General features: G+C 37.5%; 1 protein-coding gene across 1 annotated transcript in view; it reads left to right on the top strand.

The window, feature by feature from the left end:
- ALK (ALK receptor tyrosine kinase) overlaps positions 1-18,889 on the top strand; it is a 632,586-nt gene that overhangs the window by 514,789 nt on the left and 98,908 nt on the right. The window contains exons 7-9 of the mRNA XM_088145791.1: positions 2,773-2,907; positions 4,287-4,387; positions 17,018-17,187. Coding sequence (XP_088001917.1) covers positions 2,773-2,907; positions 4,287-4,387; positions 17,018-17,187 — 406 coding nt within the window. The remainder of the gene's footprint in view (positions 1-2,772; positions 2,908-4,286; positions 4,388-17,017; positions 17,188-18,889) is intronic.

Raw genomic sequence — 18,889 nt, 5'->3', positions numbered from 1 at the left:
CAGTCATTTCCAGATCATATCATATAGCCAATGCCATGTACCTCTTGGCGAACAACACTTGACATCACCGAGGACAGACAGTAAGTTTGTATCATCTTTGTGTTCAATACTGATAGAAAGAAATATAGTAATATATGTAGTTCTAAGCTGGTATTTCCAAAGAAGGCTGGAAAACTCCAACATGAAAACCAATCAATGCTATATAGACCTGAACCAATGGTTTGATTTGGCATAAAGCAGCTTCCTGTGTTCTTACTGCAAGATAGTTGGATTAGCACTCATAGTCATCACTGCAAATGGTGGATGAACTCTGATTATTTCTTTGCTTTAAAAGCATGTCCAGGTTAATGTGTAGCAGTAGGAACAAACATGCTCCAAATTATCAATGTCTGGCATGCCTAAGGATTCTGTGCTTATGGAGCTGATATCCTCATTTACTTTTATGACGAAGATCATATGTGTGTATATTTCTTTATATATACAGATTAATCCCCTCCACTGAATAATTGTTCAAGAGATTTGTGTGTATGGCCCAATACTAACAAAGGTCTAGCTTAAATTGTATGACACTTTGAGGGATACCTAATTTATTTTACTTTGCCCTGAGATCTTGGGATAGATGGATGAAGGGATAGATCAGTTTGGTTTGGTTTGCATTTGGAAGTGTACAGAGCTAATCTAAACTGAACCTTCCAGCCTGTATAGATTGTAACAGTTGTCCTTCAGAATTTCTATCAGAACAGTATATATAGTCCATTTTCCCTTAAATTCTCAGAGCAGAGAGATACAGATAATTACATTATGTCATGTCCCTGCATATGGAGTTTTACATGACTTCCACACACACCCTTGGAGGAGGGAATTCTCTATTTATTTATTTTTTACATAGTGTATATCCTGTATGCAAAGGTCCATGAGTTCAATTCCTTGTAGAAGGTTTGAACCACTAGACACACCTGGAGTCCCAATAAAGAACAAAACTGGTTACATGGTGCCTCCTGGTGGTCAGTGTAACTGAAAATACCTTCAGAATTTGGATTTCTTGTATAAAAATGATCAGTATGCTTATAAAAATACTATTTTGGTGAAATATGCTTAGAAATGTGTAATGAGTTATTGAATCAGTTCACAAACACATATTTAAACATACATTAATTTAAAAACAAAATAAATGGATTTATAAATTAATAGAGGCAAACTGGAAATAGCCAAACCTGTCCAATCCTGTGGATAAATGAACAGATGGATAAAAATCTTTTATGTCTGTGTGTACCATTTAATACATGGCTTTTGTAATACTACAGAATTTTGGTGTATGCTTTATTTCTACACCAGTGCCTTCAAAGTGGAAAAAATGAAATAACAGCAACCTCACACTAGCATTTTAGTTGGTACATTTTCTTCTTCTATAGAAGTGACCTTGGGCACATTGGTATTAAGGCTACAAATAAATGTTTTAAGTATATAAACAATATATCATGTTTTTGGAGGTGAGTGAGATGTGGAAATCTGGTCGTCCACTATGAAGTTTAAGAAAAGGGCAAACTGAAATGTAGGTTTTATTTAACAACACTTTAGCAGGAATGAAAGGAACAGAGTAAAATAAGAATGGAAAAGAAGTTCTGCAGAACTATATGCACTCTACTAATAATGATTAAGTTATTGCTTGGAATGCAATAGCTTATAAATATATGTTTTATGCACAAAAACGTTCTTAAGAGGACAAAATGTTGTTGAATAAATGTGTTTTAAAATGGCAAACTTCCAAAATCTTCAGGTCAAATTAAGGTCCAGTGTGTCAAAAAATGGTTCCACAAGTTAAATTTTAGCAGTAGCTCAGTTTCTATAGAAGTTTTTTGGGGGTTAGGGGGAGCCCGGGGGGGGAATAGCTTTCAAACAGTACTAAAGGTGTAGTACCCATAATGACCTCCAGCACTGTGATTCACAGCCTTAGATGTGCTTCAGGGATCATCTGACCACTCATTTTGGAATTTAGTTCTACCTATGTAAATATATGAAAGGATTAACTGTTTGCTACACTATAAAGTAAAAGGCAGTCCTTGCAGACCTGGCCCTTCTTTGATCCCTCTGGCAAATCCTTTACTTAAAATGTCAAGGACTCAACTCAGTTATCTATAAAGCCGTAACAAATACAATCTGTATCAAAGGCACCTCTTCAGCAGAATGTTTATCATGGAAGCTATGTGAAATCTTGCCATCTGAAGATAACAAAACTAGAAAATTAAAGGAAAATTCTAATTTCCCCTATTTTTATTAATACAGTTTATTGCTACTGATTGTTTAATTAATATAACATCTGAAGTTAAGGAATAAGAAAAGAAAAGAACTATTTAGGCCTCACCCATATATAAATGAAATATGAAAATAATCCTGACCCTATCTTACACAATTGCCATAAGACTGTGATTTGTTACCTTTAGTCTCCAGTGATTGTTAGACTACAAATTTCATCTTCCTCAACCAACCTGGCCTGAATTGTAAACCAACACTACCTGTAAGAATTGCTTTGATAACGCTTGAGGCTTAGGTTGAAAATGTTTGTGAAGGTTTATTATTTATTTATTTATCCATTTCTATGCTGCCACAATCTGAAATATGCTTTCTGTGTTTAAGAATATTATTGTATATTTTTGCTGCAAGAACCAGGGTGAAATGTCAGGGTTCCAAACAGCAAATACTTAATATACTTTCCATTTTGTTCTCATGAATTACTAATCAGTTCTCTGTCTCTTGCAATTCTTCCTCATGTAGAAAACCTTCCTACTGGTTTCTATTGCTCCTTTGAAGACGGAGACTGTGGCTGGACTCAAAGTTCATCAACTTCCCCAAAGGCCCAACTGTGGCACATTGGGAATCCAGAATATCACCACTTTTGTTTGCTGAAAGGTAGATCACAGTAATGTTATTTATGGCATCTATCCCTTGGATTATATTATTTATTTCTGATTGTTTTTATTGCATTTTTATTGGTTTTTATTTTTATTTTATTGTAAACCACCCAGAGTTGCTCGTTGAGTGAGATGGGTGGTGACTAAATTTGAAAAATAAAAAAATAAATAAAATGTTATTCAATGGGGTAAACTGAGCAGTATGTCAATGGAGTTAGGATAAGAAGGGGGTGATGTTGTACTGAAAATTTCTTCATTTTTTCAGCCATTCTCATTCACTTTGATAGTTGGGAAGAATATTTGCTTGTTGCAGAAGAATATTTTGTGAGAAATCAGAAAATACGTTTCTAGCAAAGCATTAGTAAGCAGAGTCCACATGCAACAGATTTCTTTTTAAAAAATAAGACAATGATAGGAAATTACTCTGCTTAAGATCTCTGCAATGTTGGTAGATTGGCAGCTCTTAACTTGGTTATTAATCTACCTTGTCAGAAGCAACACCTCATCCTAACTTTGGCTGATTGCTAAGGCTAAGCAAGACTGGCCCTGGTGAGTACTTAGAGAGGGGAGCAGTTGGGAATTCCAGAACTATTCCAGACTGGGAACTCTAAATAAATAAAGAATTAAGGTGAAAGTGAATCATTTTTGTAACCTGCTAGGAAAACTGCATAGATGCAATCTTCAAGAATCAAGCTCAAAAATGTCACTACTTTTTTTACTAGTCTGTGACATTAAATAACTGGAGAAAAAATAATAAGAGATTGTTTCATTTCGAGAGTTCAGTAACTGAGAGCATCATATTACTATTCTTTTAGTGTTTTCTCCCAACTGGGTACCTTCCAGATATGCTAGACTATTCTTATCATAATCCACCACATCACACCAATGAGTTACAGTTTAACAGATCTTGAGTTTGCCCTGTTGAGGAAGAATGCTTTATAAACATCTAAATGATCCTCAGCTTCTAGTTCTGGTGAGATAGCATTTGTTCCTCATTTTTAGTAGAAAGCTTTAACTCAGAATCGTTAAAAAAAAAGTAGATGCCTTTTGATAGAAATTGCATGAACAAAACAAATCCCAACCCAAGGATGTACATTATATGTGATGAAAACAGTCAGGGCTTTTGCACATGATCCCCTAAGAGAGCCTGGAAAATAAATGAAATTCCATGAGTACATCCAAAGAATATTGAAAAATCTCTGTATAATATGAGACCACCTATGATTTGTATGTGCAGTTTCACATGAAGGTTATCCCACAGCCCTTGCATCACAGAGACCCCAGCAGATTGAGTTGCTGCACAAATGCTCCTGAACATTAACTTTGACTAATTTCACTATAATAATAAATGTATCTTTCCTCTCTTTTTCTCTGCAGAATGTGCACTTTTGCTTAACACCAGTGAGACACCCATTGCAGAGACAGTTATGGTGACTAGTGCTGTATTTCCAGCTCCAATGAAAAATTCTCCCTGTGAGGCAAGTATGTTTAGATAAGTTTAAAAAAAAAAGAAGATGCAAAAAGTGGAATCGTGGTTCAGTCAGGGTACTCATATACCCATAAGTGTTCATTCATACATGTGCATGGGTATATGTCATTGCCATATGAGTTAGTGATTAAAAACAAACAAACAGTATAACTCATAGCATTTATCACTGCCATCCAGTGTAATGACTGCCACCAGTTTAGATGGTCATCTTAAAATGGGACTAGACAAATTGATGGAGGAAGGGGCTATCACTAATACCTGAACTTAATTGCTGTAGTAGTTCCTAACAACAAGCTCTATTCCTTAGGTATGATGTGCTAGGGACCAACATCAGCAGACAGCTATTGCCCACCTGTCCATGGCTTGAGTTTCCTGAATGCCTCTGTTGACTATTGTATGGCATAGAATTTTAGACTTGAGCAATGTATATCAACCAAAGCAACTTTAAGATGTGTGGACTTTAATTCCCAGAATTCCCCAGGCAGCATGCTGGGGAGCAAGGTTGAGAAACACTGGACTAGAGGGATCTTTGGCTTGATCCAGCAGGGATCTTCTTATGCTCTTATTCAGGGTGAACACTGATTGATCCCTGGCACTTTATTTTCACCATCATCTCAATATTAAAAATTAAAGTCTAATTGAAGAGAATGCCCATTGCAGTGGTAGGAATGTTGCTGGTCATAAAGTACTTGGTTTGAATAGGGAAATAGAAGCCATGTGCAAGCACCAAACTGAGTTTGAAATGAGAAACCTCTAAGCTAACATCTGCCACAGCAAATGTTTATTTTAAATTTGCTCAGGGTTAAGAGCTCACTAAATTAGATAGTCAAAGCTTTGGTTGCCAGGATCATTCCTGCCTTGGAATTAGTGTTTTTATTCTTGCAAATGGACAGATTCACTCAACTAAGAAAGGAGGAAGAACTGTCATATTTGCCCTTTATTTATACCATTGCTGATATAAATAATTTACGCTGTTTAGCAGTGGCAGGAATACAATACAGCTAAGAGATATATGCTATTAAAGTTGAGAACCACTTTACTACTAAGATACCAGAGAGATCATGACAAAGGAAATATTCGAATATACAGACACATCCTGGATTGTGCTTTTGTAACTCCATAGTGCAGCATGGGTTCCAAACAGTCTAGTTTTGTGAAACCTAGACTGCAGAGATAACGTCTACGTCATTCTTATATCCCATGTATATACTTCTGAATTAGAATTTACACACACAGAATCTGCATTTTTGCTTTATGGCCAAACCAGCAATAGTAAGTTACGTCTTTAGTTTCCCTTTTCATTCTCAGCTGCAGTGATTTTCTCAGATTATAAAACTTTTTGCTTTATTGTCTGATTGTATTTGTGCCCAGTGGACAGCTTCTTTCAGATAATGAGACACTTGCTACCTCCATCCAATTGACATGTTGACTCAGATACTCAGTTTGTTCCCCTGCTGCGTCTTGCCTTTATCCTTTTCCTTTTAAAGTGTCTCCCTTTTCCTTTCCCCCAGTCAACAGCACATGCAGGTTCTAAATATCTAAAAACGTCATTTTGTCACACCCCAGCAAATGTGACTTTTTCTCATAATTTGTCTGCTGGCAAAAGCTAGGTGGATCATTTCCCAAGACATATTTTTCCTTTGTCCATAAACAAGGTGAATAATTAAATTTTCATTTAAAATCAGATCAGGGAAGGAAGGAGATCAGTGACATCTACTATTGCCTCACCTCTCTAACTTTCCATGATGCTTCTGAAAATGTGCCCATACAGATCCAGCATTGCAGCAGACTGGCTGTGTGTGTGTGTGTGTGTGTGAGAGAGAGAGAGAGAGAGAGAGATTGTGCAACACTCTCCATTCTGAACAGGTCCTTGCTTGCAGCTTCAAATACCTTTTTATTTCAGCAGCCAATGTGATTGGAATAATTCAACAGCACTACTGAGCCTATTGCCAGGACAGAATCAAGTCTTTGCCCTCTAATTATTCCTGAGGATGGGCACAAGTGATCATGCTTATAACGGAGTAATACTTACAAAATGTGACTGTGAAATTATAATTTTGCTTCTCCAGGATTCCTTCTCTATCATTCCCTTTTCTCAGTCTGCCTTAAATTCATGTTGTTTTCTATTTCTCCTGCACACAGGCTTTTTTTTATCACTGTTCAAATGAGCTTTTCAAAATCAGGACATGTTTTTGAGCAACTGGAATTTTCCACTAGAACTGAACCTGGTATCTCATTAAGATACACACACACACACACACACACACACACATCTCTTACTGGTAATCCTATGTACCCTTCTTGTGAGAAAATGAACAGGAAAGACTTAGGTCCTTACTCTGTATCTACAAAAACATCTATGGCTCTCTTTGAGCTGCAGGAAAGTGGGTCTCTATGTGTTTCCAAGAGTATATGGTGGGACCATATTTAAGTACTCATTCCAAATTGGACAGCCCCATAAAGTGAGATAAGATAAACATGCTAATCAGAAGTTTCTGCAGATAACATTTGCTTAATATTTGGATCCTAACAAATCAACATATCTGAAATAGGAAGAGGAACTTTGTCCTAGGTCATAATAATGGATGATAGCATAAAATGAGATCTGACACTTCCATCCATAGCATAGGACACAAAGGAAGTAACCTTTTGCCAGGGGAAACTCTGTTCATATAGCTCACTATAGTCCACTCTGATTGGCAATATCTGTCTAGAATCTCAGGCAGGAGCTTTCTACAGTCATCTGCTATTTAAATATTCTGATTGAATATGCTGGTAATTTACCATGGGACTTTTCATATCCAAAGTACATGTTCTACCACTGAGCAATCAGGAGGTACATTGAAAGTGGGTACCATGACACAAAAACATTATTTTCTCTTACTGCTTTCTAGAGCTCAGCATAAAGCCCACACCCACACAGAATGAAACTGCTAAAGGGGAGACTGATTTGAGGTGGAGCAGGTATTTCTAATTTGTCCTGTATCTGATCCAAGTTTCTGTGGAGCTCTACTTCTACTACATACAGTATGTTGGGAGGTTAGCACCATATCTCCCACAGGCTGTTGGGTTTTTTTTAATGTACTCTTTGGCATTTGCTTTTTAGGCTGTCTTTCAAGCAAAGATTCCTCCAAGTTGTTTATAAGATGAACACTTGAAAACATTGAAATATGAAATGCATTTAACTAAAACGGCAGCAAAAAGTGACAGCAATAATGAACGTTGCAATAAATAGGCATCCATTTGTTTAAAACTTAGTAAGAAATGTTTCAAATTTGAAATATTTCAAGCTCAAAACCATTGTGAATTTAGAGCTCTCTGTTTTGAATTCTAGACAGCTGTCCCAATCTTTCCAGGAGTGTTCTGATACTACTCTCATTATGGAAGTGTTCTGAGCTTGAAATGACTTCATTTTGAATTCAAAGCACTTATGGAATGGTCAGAACAATCCAGTAAGGTTGGAACAACCTGTTTTAAACTAGATTTTTCCTAGCTTGAAATATTTTGCATACTCCTGTATAAAAAGAGACTGGAAATCTTAAGTCTTTAAGGCCAACTTAAAAAGAGGCAGTCAGAAAGCCATATATATATATATATATATATGTATGTATGTATGTATGTATGTATGTATGTATGGTAGGATCTATAAAGGTGGACTACCATAGAAAAGATCCTTCCTTTTTGCCCACCTACCTAATAAATCTTACCCTCAAGCTTACAGCTGTTTTAATGCATAACACATTCATATCTAGCTCAATTATTTTATTCTAAGCCATCTGGAGCATTGCAGATGAACACATGTACCCAGTTTCATGCTCTGATTGCCTAGTTCTTGCAAACATCTAGGAACTGAATCCTGAACCAGTTAGAGCTTCCAAAACATCTTTAACAGGCAGCTCCATGAAAGGATTAGAATCACAATAACTGGTCTAAGGTCTCCCCTCTCTGGATATGAGCGTTATTAATAAAAGCACCTTTGACAACTGATGTCTGTGAAGTGATCATAGATGGCACCATTGATAGCATCAAACAGTACATATTTTCTGCGTGGAGAGACGCAGTCTCGTTCAACAACAATCTCACTTTTCCATCCATGTCATCAGGCCTCCTGATCACTCCTCTTATGTGCAACTTGTTTCCTTTCATCCATCTGAAAAGTACCTTGAGAACCTTGTTAAAGGTGGAGAAAATGAAACATGGCGTAGCGTGTTTTCCATCTACTGATGGCACCTTATCCCATGCCTTCAGCTCCAATCTGTTTTTGGTGGCTTCATGTGAAAAAGCATGAGATGAGATAGGAACTTGAGGCAATGCAAAAGCCAGCAAGCATGGAATAAAACAGCAGCTCTTGGTATCAGCCGGTTGCCACCCTGTGGCACAAATGTCACAGGATTTAATGGGCAAAAGCAGGTCTTAATGGGGTAGAATGAAGCCCCCTTTATCCTGTTCTTTTGCTGACGCCCGCATAAGTGGCATAGGCTGTGTGTGCATGTATTTGTTAGCAGGCACTAGAAACACACTATCTTTTACTTTGGACATGTGCCACATTTGTATTCTATCGTAGGCAGATTCATATCATTTCACTGAAAGGCTGGAAGTGGTTACATTTTTATGATTCACTTTGCTCAATATAAAAGCCATGGCCAAAACCAAAACGTTAAAATATTGTTCTCGTGATATTACCAGTCCTTTCCAGAAGTAAAATGCTCAAAAGAGTTCCATCCTAATTTGAACAAAGGTATGAATATATCAGAGAAGCAGTTTCCTGCATGTCAAATCTTCACATATCTTGTTTTGAGAGACTACATCAGGCAAAAATTGTTCCCATTGAAAAGTGACAGTAAAATATGTGCTTCTAATGATGTATTCATCCTTCTTCCCATAAAACATGTTCTGATCTTCTTGTCCCATGGGAAATAGAGTGATCTAAATTTGTGTTAGGTCAGTGTCAAGTATATTCTGTTGCAGGTCCTGTTTCACCTTCCATATATCTATCATATGATTAAGGTCCCGCCCCCCACCCCAAGTTTTATGAACATGGAATTGTCATTATTGAATCAGGATATTATTGTTAGAAGGAAACGTTTAGACTACTTTGGTCACTAATCTCTTCCTCAACAGATAATGGAGGAGGCTTCAGCCTCCAGCATGATAGAATATTAATTATGAACCAACAACCATAGTCTACATTTTTATGTATGGTTTTAGCTCTGCTAGAGGAGAGAGGAAAAAACCATTGCTCTTTCTCATATGAAGCACACAGGGTGCTGTTTTTAAATCAAGCATAGCAGGTGTAAAAGTGAACTCTGGAGAGTCTCAATGCCATTCAAGTGGCAACTCTAATCTTACAAATTGTATGGAGTATTGCGTATTTTCTTCCTCTGGGATTACTTTTGCCAATAGTGCTTGATAGATAGAATTGCAATGCATCCATCCAAGCTTATTCTTAATTTCCTGTCTTCTAAGGAAAGAAGATAGGACATTTACTTATTTACTTATTTCCTGCCTAAGTAAAACATTGAGCTCTTACTATGATCCAGAGTTTCAGAAACGTTGTCATGGGACCATTCTCAGTAAGGGTAGGGTAGAATAGTAGGTTCACAAATATAGGAGATGCAAAGATATCCCAAAGATATAAGATGCCCTAGTTTGGACTTTTCTAACAAGCCAACCACTTGTATGGCATTTTCTGGCTAATGATTTCTATATTATGTAGAAATTAACTTCTTAGCTATACTGTACAATTGCTAAGGATGTTGTACAATCCAGAATCTATCTGATTTCATAGCTTATAATAGTAATGTTAGGGAGCAATTTGTTTCTGGTTAAATGCCAAGGGCTTCAGTGTAAGTATTACGCTGTTGCAGTTATGCTTCAGTGTGATTTATTTTAACCCTGGACCCAAACAATGGATTCTTCTCCTAATTCATTGTACAGTTTCCTATTTAGTGAATCAGTTAAGCTGTCAAGGCACTGATGAGTCAGTGTCTGCTCAGGATGGCTAATTACATTCTTAATAGTATTTCTGGCTTTTGGCTAACTGTATGAAAATTTCTGGCAAGGGGGCAGTTTTGTGATAAAGAGAAAAGCCAAAAATAATGGCTTTAAGAGTCAGTTATTTTAAAACACAGCACAAGTCTCTTTAAGTCTTCATCATACAAAGAGTGCCACCTTCTATCACTGATGATTTCATAAGCAAAAGGAATAGCAGTCCTATTGGAGCATCATGATTCAGGGCAGACAGATCACTGCCTGTCCTTGTTCAGTTCAGCAGGTGTAAAAGCCTCAGAATGTCCTACTGCAGAACTCAGGAGCTGAGAAATAAAAGTGAAAGGCATTCATTCAGGAAGCATGCCAGCTGATTCAATCTGAGCCAGTTCATTACAGTCTGGTATATTGCTTTTTGCAAATATGTTGAGCTCCCATATATGATGCCAATAATTTATTTCATCCAAGCAGCTGACGTGTGCAACTAAAGCATCCTTTCCAATTTACCAAAGGCTTTAGCTTTCCATCTAGTCTTTTTGATAATAAGTTGAGGAGAGAATGCTGCTTCAGGATTTTCAGACAGGAATCTCTGTCACTCCCTGTATCAGTTGTGACTCCAGTATACTTGAGGGCATAGTTGTCTGGATCCTCACTCTGAGCAGCACCCCCAGACCTGACTCCAACTCAAATGAAGGATTGCCTGCAAGATTGGGCAGCCCAGCAACCCTAGAGGCAGTGGTGCAGGAAACTGTCCCATTCTTCAGTATTGTGAGTGGGTTACAACCAAAACATACTGGATCAGAAGCTTCCGAGTAAGAGACCTGTACAGAGAGATCAAAACAATTAATATTCTTTGAGCCTTCAACTGTTTCTCTCCCAAGGAGCTCACCTGCTCCATGCCAAGGACCCACATTTTTGTCTCAGGCCATCATTGCAAACAATATGGAAGGAATTGCTCAAGAGGAAGAAAAGTACTAGACTGTAAGCCAGAGGTTTGTTCCTTTCAGGTTTTGCATGGCTTAAGGAAGGAAAGCACCCAAGAAATGTTATCTCAGCCTTCAGACATTAACACGTGTGTTGAATCAAGGAGCTTGTGTGAAGCTCTTCATGGTCCTATCTTGCTCCAGCATGCCGCATGGACTTCTTCTCAAGGTCAGATCAGGACACATCAAGGCCAGTGGTCTGTAACATAAAGTAACATAGAGTAGAGTAACAAAGAGTTCAGACATTGCCTAGATTGATTTAGAGAACAGCAGAGAAAACACATTCCTGGACTCATGCTGGTGCAGGTCAGAAAAGACCATTTTAGAAGCAGAGCATGACAGCATGATTGCAGGCTGCCTCCTCAACAGGATAGAGGAGAGCTGAGGGTGGCATCATCCATTCAAACCCTCTTGAGGTGACCAATGAAGTGTTGCCTGCCTGCAATTAGTAGGTTGTGCAGAAGATCCCTAACCCTGGCTAAATGAATATATGGGGAGATGGGTTTGTTATTTCAGCAGCAGGCTCCTTCTGCAAGCTGTGCATGTTAATGTGATTTGCCATGTTTCATTTCTAATGTTTAATATTTTAATGAGCATTCTTAGCTGGGGGAGTAATCCACTTCTACGATGGAGCTCTCTGCCCTGCTCAGTAATTTAGCTATAATGCCAGAAAAAGTGAAACAGCACCTCACGGAAGGCTTCAGTGGAAATGAAGTATCATAGGCAAAAACAGCTTATCTTCTAATGCAGAGGTGGGACATGTGTGACCTTTCAGATACTGCTGTATTACAATGCTTAGCAATCCCAGCCAGTACATATCAAGTGTTGCAAATTGTAATTTATCCACACTGGGAGAATTATATATTCCTCATCCCTGTTCTAATGGACAATGCTTGCTTGTGAAACCATTAAAAGTAAAGAAAGAATTAAAAATAAACTTCATACAGGAGATAAGTCTTCCTGCACCGGGCAAGGATTTAGATGATTTAGGATAATTATTGGAGTAATAAAAGATTAGATTATCTTCAAGATCCTCGTCCAACTCCACATGGGTCAGTTCATATATATGGCATTAGAAAAATTATTATTATTAGACATAATGTCAATAATTTATTCTCTCTGTATTCTAATGTTTTTGTTCTGAGAATGATTGCACTAAACTAGGTTTTCAGAATTTTAATTTTGTAAATTGCTTGTCTTTAGTAGAAATGGGTTAGCCATTTTTTTCCTATTCACATTAGCACAGGCAACATTCACACTGCACTTTATTGAGACTTAACAAAATTGCAAGTTTTATTTCATTCCCAACAATGAGAGGAAGCCAATTTTAAATGGCAAATAACAGCATTAGGAAGGGATTTTATATATAGGAATAAAAGGATCACAGAAGGATTTGATTACTCTAAACCTAAGCAAGATCAGTCAGACCATTTTGGGGTATGGTATTTTAATTAATAGAAATCCAAATACCACTGGAGCATAATTGAAAAGTTTATAATAACCTTCAGGGAAAAAGATAAAACCAATTTTTGTAAGGAATATCAAGACAGATAACTATATAATTGCTGGCAATACCTTCTTACTGCATTCTTTGTACTTCTCTCTGCCCCTACCTGAATATAAAATAATTCATTATAGAAAAAGAAAAAGAAAAAAACCTCTGTGTATTTTAACATGTAGTTGTTAAACCATATCCAGAGAGAAGGGTTTTGCTATTTAAAATCATATGAATATTAATGTACATTTTAGAAAAAGAGGCACATTTAAATGCTAAGCTGAGCTGAGAATTCTTCTAGTGTAGTAAGGGCCTGTATTTGATGACAGAGATTTCACAGAGGCCTTGGATGCAATATCTGGTATCAGGAAGAAACAAAGCCTGTCCAAAAACTAATATGTATAATGGAAAATTAGAGATGGACTGCTTCTGTTTTGTAATCATAGAGTAGGAGATAGTTTTGTAATCATGCTTGTATTTGCTGCAAAGAAAATCAGAAGCTTTTTCTTTATATTTCTTTTCATCTTTTCTTTTTGCATTTTTGTCTTTCTTCTGTCTTTCTCTTTTCCTTTCTTTCCTTTCTTTCCTTTATATTAGTTTTTGTTAGTTTTTATCTTCTTTTCAAAAAATTTAATAAAATTTATATTTTTTAAAAAAGGAAAATTAGAGGTGGACTATATGAAAGCAATATTAGTATAAGAGTTTTATCAAGTACAGTTTCAGCAATAGACATGAGCATCATTGCTGGGTTAGAAATGCTAGAATGACATAAATTAACAGCTCACCCAGAAAGATAATATGAAGGAGAAAACAACAACCCTATTCTGTAAGTGGCAACATTTAGAGTTCCGTATTTCCTCCCCTGCTGCTTAACGTCTGTATGAAATGAATGGAAAAGGCTGTTAAGGAAACAGTTTTGCATTATTGCTGTGCAAATGACAACAAGTATTGCTTTTTTTCCCTTTTTACCAAATCAAAGTATGAAGTTGGAATACTTATCTAAGACTGATGGAAGCTGAATGTGCTTTAAGATCAATCTAAATCAAATGGAACTAATTGTAGTGTTTAGAGATGTATTTATTCAAGATCCAGTCCACCCCTCTAGAAGAACCAGCTTTTAGGGATGCACCTGGACCCAGCCCTGTCCCTAGATTCTTGGAGGATGGCTGTAAGTTATTTTTTTAACATTTGTCAACAGTCCTGGTCAGTTGATCTTCTACACTAGTCTATTATAATGCAGTCTCACAGGTAGTCTCTGAAGACAGTAAAGAAAATTCAGCTAATGCAGGATGTGGTGGATTACCTGTTCTAATCCATCACCGGTTTAGAAGCATCTACACTAAACAACCATTTATTTCTCAGGTCAAGTTAAAGTATTCAGTCTTGCCAGTAAATATGTAAGTGGCTTGTCTTAGGGAAGTCTCCTCCTAATCAACATGCCCCCTTCTAGCAGATCTTTTGCTGAGACTTTGTTCCATCTCATAGGGAGGCTAGGCTAGGGAAGAGCTTGGTCTAATAAGGCCAACATCAGCAAATTTCTTTTACAGTGAATATTCAGCCAAGCCTTTCTTCTTGACTGAATATCTTTTTCTTTCAGTATTTGTTCTGTTCCACCTTTTCTGTTTTGCTTTGAGTTGTGCTGCTGCACTCTGTTGTTGCTTTTTGTTGGTGATGAGTTGTTTTTTTCTTAGTGGATTAACGTTGGAAATCTCTATGAAGCTTGCTATCGAAATATTCTTAGTAAATAGGGAAGGGGGCCCTAAGGCAGGTTGGAATGAGACCAGCAAACTCTTACACTGTCTAGAAAGAAATACAGGACTTTGATTTCCAGGCCAGCCAGATTATATAGAAGCTACAAAGTGTGTTGCTGATGCTTATTTTCTGCAATATGGCATACAGAAGGAATAAGAATGGAACTCAAGGCTAAAGCTTTATAACTTTAGCTTGGTGTGGCTGAGGAAGTATTGAAACCAGTGCAAGCCATCTCTGAAATAATTACCAGAGTAGCAATTCCCATCCATTGCTTTGCACCACAACTCCTCTGTGGGGTGAAATAAGGTATATCAATAGAAGAGAATATATGTAGCTTGGGATTGAACTGTGGAGTCCTTGGGGTTCTCTGAGCTTGGCTGTTTTTGTACAGACATTTTGTTACCTAGCTAGGTAACATCTTCAGTACTAAAAGGGAGTGGGATTTGCTCTTGTTTATATACTTGTCCTGTCAGTGTTGGTGGAGGTGTTGTTTTTTCCTTGGTAGTTCCTCAATTAGGCTGTTGTTTACTGCTTATTTGTCTGGTGTTAATCTTGGTGTTAATCCCTGCTTATCTGGGTATTGATTGCTGGTGAGGAGGCATTGTGGTCTTTTTGTTTCCTTTTTATTGTCTCTTTTGAATAGTGTGTAGATGTTGTTTATCTCTATGTGTCTGTTGATGGCTGACTTGTCTAAATACCAAACTTCCAGGAATTTCCTCATGTTTTTGCATTTAGCTTGGTCTAAGATGCTGACAGTTTCTCAGTTGAAACTATGGTTAAGTCTGTCCATGTGTTGTGAGATTAAGGAGTTTTCTTCTTCATCATCATCATCATCATCATCATCATCATCATCATCGCAATTTATATGGCTGCCCAACTCACTCACTGTGACTCCAGGCAGCTTACAGGAATAAGTCATGTCTTCTGACTGCTAGTTGGTGTTCATGGATATGCTCTACTGGTCTTCTGCCTGTCTGTCCTACATGGCACTGTATGCTGTAGATGGCTCCTGTTTTTTATTCTTGGGCTACTGGGTCTTTTGGTTTACTTAAGTTGTTTTGGAGGGCTTTAGTTTGTTCGTGTGCTACAGTGATGCCACGTGGTTGTCATAGTCTGTTGGTTGCTTCTGAGATGTTTCTGATGTATAGCAATGTTATTCTTTTCATAGCTTGTGTTGGTTGTGCTATAGTGTGTTGAGTGATCAGGCACTTTTTGATAAAGTTGCATGGGTATCCATTTTGTTGGAAGATGTTGTATAGGTGGTCTGTTTCCTTTTTCTGCTGTTCTGGGTTGCTGAAGTGCGTTTGTGCTCATCTGAATAGCATTCTTACACAGCTCCTCTTGTGGGAGGTGGGGTTATTGTTTTAGTAATGGGGCACTTGGTTAGTGTGGGTTGTTTTTCGATAGACTTGTGTTTCTAATTTGCCATCATTTCCTATGCTGATGTGGCTATCCAGGAAGGATAGTATGTTGTTGTTTTCTTCTTCCCTTTTAAATGTTATTCCTTTGAAGATGTTGTTGATTGTTTCATGTGTCTTCTCTAGTTGTTCCTGTTTTATTATGATAAAGGTGTCATCTACATATCGGATCCATACGTTTGGTTGCATGCATGGAACTGCTATAGTTTCTAGATGCTGCATTACAACCTCTGCTATGAGTCCTGAGAGTGGTGATACCATGGTGTTCCTCTGATTTGTTGGTATATTTGTCCATTACACCGAAAATAGGTAGTGAGGCAGAGTTTGATGAGGTCCGTGATTCTGGATATTTCAATCTTAGTATATTTGGTTGTCGGGTGTGTCGTGTAGTACTACTGCCTTGGATTCTTTCACTAGTTCTGGTTCTATGGATGTAAAGAGTGCTGTGACATCAGATGAGGCCATAATTTCATCATCATCTATTTTTAGGTCTTGATTTTCTGGAGGCACTGTAGTGGGGAGTTGATAGAATATTCACCCCCCTCTGTGAGCTATCCAAGCTTTTTTGTTAGTTCTTTCACTATGTTGTATATCAGAGTTCCTGGTAACGATACAATTGGTCAAAGAGGTATGCCGGGCTTCTGTATTTTTGGACATCCATAGAAGTGTGGGAGGATGGGTCCACTGCTTTTGATCTGCTACTGTTCTTCTGTGATTCTGATAAGGTATATCAGAAAAGGAAGTGGCATTTATACTCCAGGAAATGCAAAACTCTTCTCTGGTATCTGCCAACTCAACTTTAGATTACTTTGGGGAAAAAGAATGAGCACAGATTGGAGCGAGTCACTGGACAGGTATTTCCAGCATTTCTTCATAGTACATGCTTCAAGTGAATGGTGAACATAATGGATTTGACATAATTCAGATGGTTGCTCATCCTTAGCACTGTTTTAATTGATTTTGTGTAAATTTTTCTCTCTTAGCTTCAGATATCATGGCTCCTCCAAGGCACTTTGCTTGGAGAGGTCTCCCTTGTCCTTGTTGAGAACAAGACTGGAAAAGAACAGAGCAGAAAGCTCTGGCACTTGGGTGACCAGAAAGGATTGGGAGCATGGCAAAAGATCATCAGACCTCTCCCTGATGTTTCTGACAGGTAGGAGATATCACACTTCTTCTTCATTCTTTATGTTTTTTAACTCAACATTTGGAATTCTTGAATGACTGTTGCATTTGGGCTGAAACTGCTGATAGTAGGTTAGCAATTAAAGGCCAAGCTTTTCTCATTTAAATTCAGATTTAAGCTTTTTATTTAAAAGCAGGATGGTTTTTTTAAAAAAGCAAATTTCATCCACTTGGGCTTGGTTGTCTGATATTTAATAGGACGAATACAGTCATGGACAGAAAATGACATGACTCCACTGCCATTGTTCTGGGGACAATTCCTTTTCCTTCCTATTTGCTGGAGAGGAGTATCAGACACACTTGCCCATAGCTCATTCTCTACTTGTTCTTGCTTCCTGCTGATGATGAATGCAAAGAGTTTCTTTCTGAGCCAGTGACTGGTTTCATGATGAGTCAGTTCAAAATGGCTTCCTTGACCCAAACCTTAATTTAGGCAGTCACTTCAGGAGATAGGCTTAGTATCTTTCTAGCATATGGTGCACCTCTGGACTGTCTTAGAAAAGATAAGTATTCTTCTGCCTTGCACAGGTTTTTAAATTGGACTGAAATCATAGACACACTGTAGCAGAAGTGAAGTAGATATTATTTTGATCACAGAAAGAATACAAGAGGCTTAAAAGCCTTCAGCTACTGGGAACCCCATTCAATATGTCACCAGACATCCCCCAAGATACATGTCCTGTCACACAGTCAGTCTGTCAATGCTCAAAGCAGCACAAATATATGCTGTTTTATAAAATAAAGGCACATGCTCTTAATTGCTAATCATAAAATATTGCTATCTTAAAAAAATAATAAGCTAGGCAGATCTAAGCAGTTCTCACACTAAATGTTGCTAGGTCTACATGATAAAAGGTACCAGACCTTTCACTACAGAAAAATTATATTAACCCTGGGAATCCAAAACAGTAAATTCTGTACCTTGCTCAAGATACAAAAGTCTTCCACAAAACACCAACATTAAATGAAAATCAAATCCTAACCAACTTCTGAAAAGTCTGATGAAGTTCTCCTGCTCTCCCATCTTCAGGACATTTTTATCCCCCCTCCCCAAGTGGCTGAGAAGGGGGGAAGCTTGGCTGAAATTTTCAATGCCACTGTTATTATTCTTTATTTTTTAAAGTAGTTCAGTATTCTAGGGACAGCTTCATTGTGTTTAATGTTCTTTCAGTGAGAAAATGTGGATATCTAAGGCTTTAATGTTTGTTTTATTTGTAAATTTAACAGCTGAGCAGAAATGGTTGGGAAGAAGTATCTTTCAAACCACCAGTTTGTAAAGACTAAAGCTGAAGAAGTGGGAACTAACAGTTCTCATGCTAGAAAGAACTGTATATAATTTCCATTGACTCAAAAAGATGAAATAAAAAGGCCTAGAATTTAAACTGGCATAGATAGATAGATAGATAGATAGATAGATAGATAGATAGATAGATAGATAGATAGATAGATAAGAATGGATATGTACTTTTCTGTGATTTGTAGGAGACGCATATCGTATAGCTTCTATTTTGTCTGCAATAAAACAACTTATCTAGTTGTCTTGCATCTGTGAGCTTCTCCTGCAGCAAATTCCTGAATACTAGATTAAGTATTTGGAGAATCAAGATGCGTTGCCTTGCCTGTCATGAAGTCTAATACGGACTTACTGGTTCTGCACCCCATGGGATTTCACT

This window comes from Python bivittatus, unplaced genomic scaffold (assembly GCF_059951505.1).
Source record: "Python bivittatus isolate LINGU-HERP-01145 unplaced genomic scaffold, Pbiv_v1 ctg000020_np1212, whole genome shotgun sequence".
Classification (NCBI taxonomy): domain Eukaryota; kingdom Metazoa; phylum Chordata; class Lepidosauria; order Squamata; family Pythonidae; genus Python; species Python bivittatus.
The sequence above is the reverse complement of the archived record's forward strand: the minus strand, read 5'-3'. Positions and strand labels throughout refer to the sequence as shown.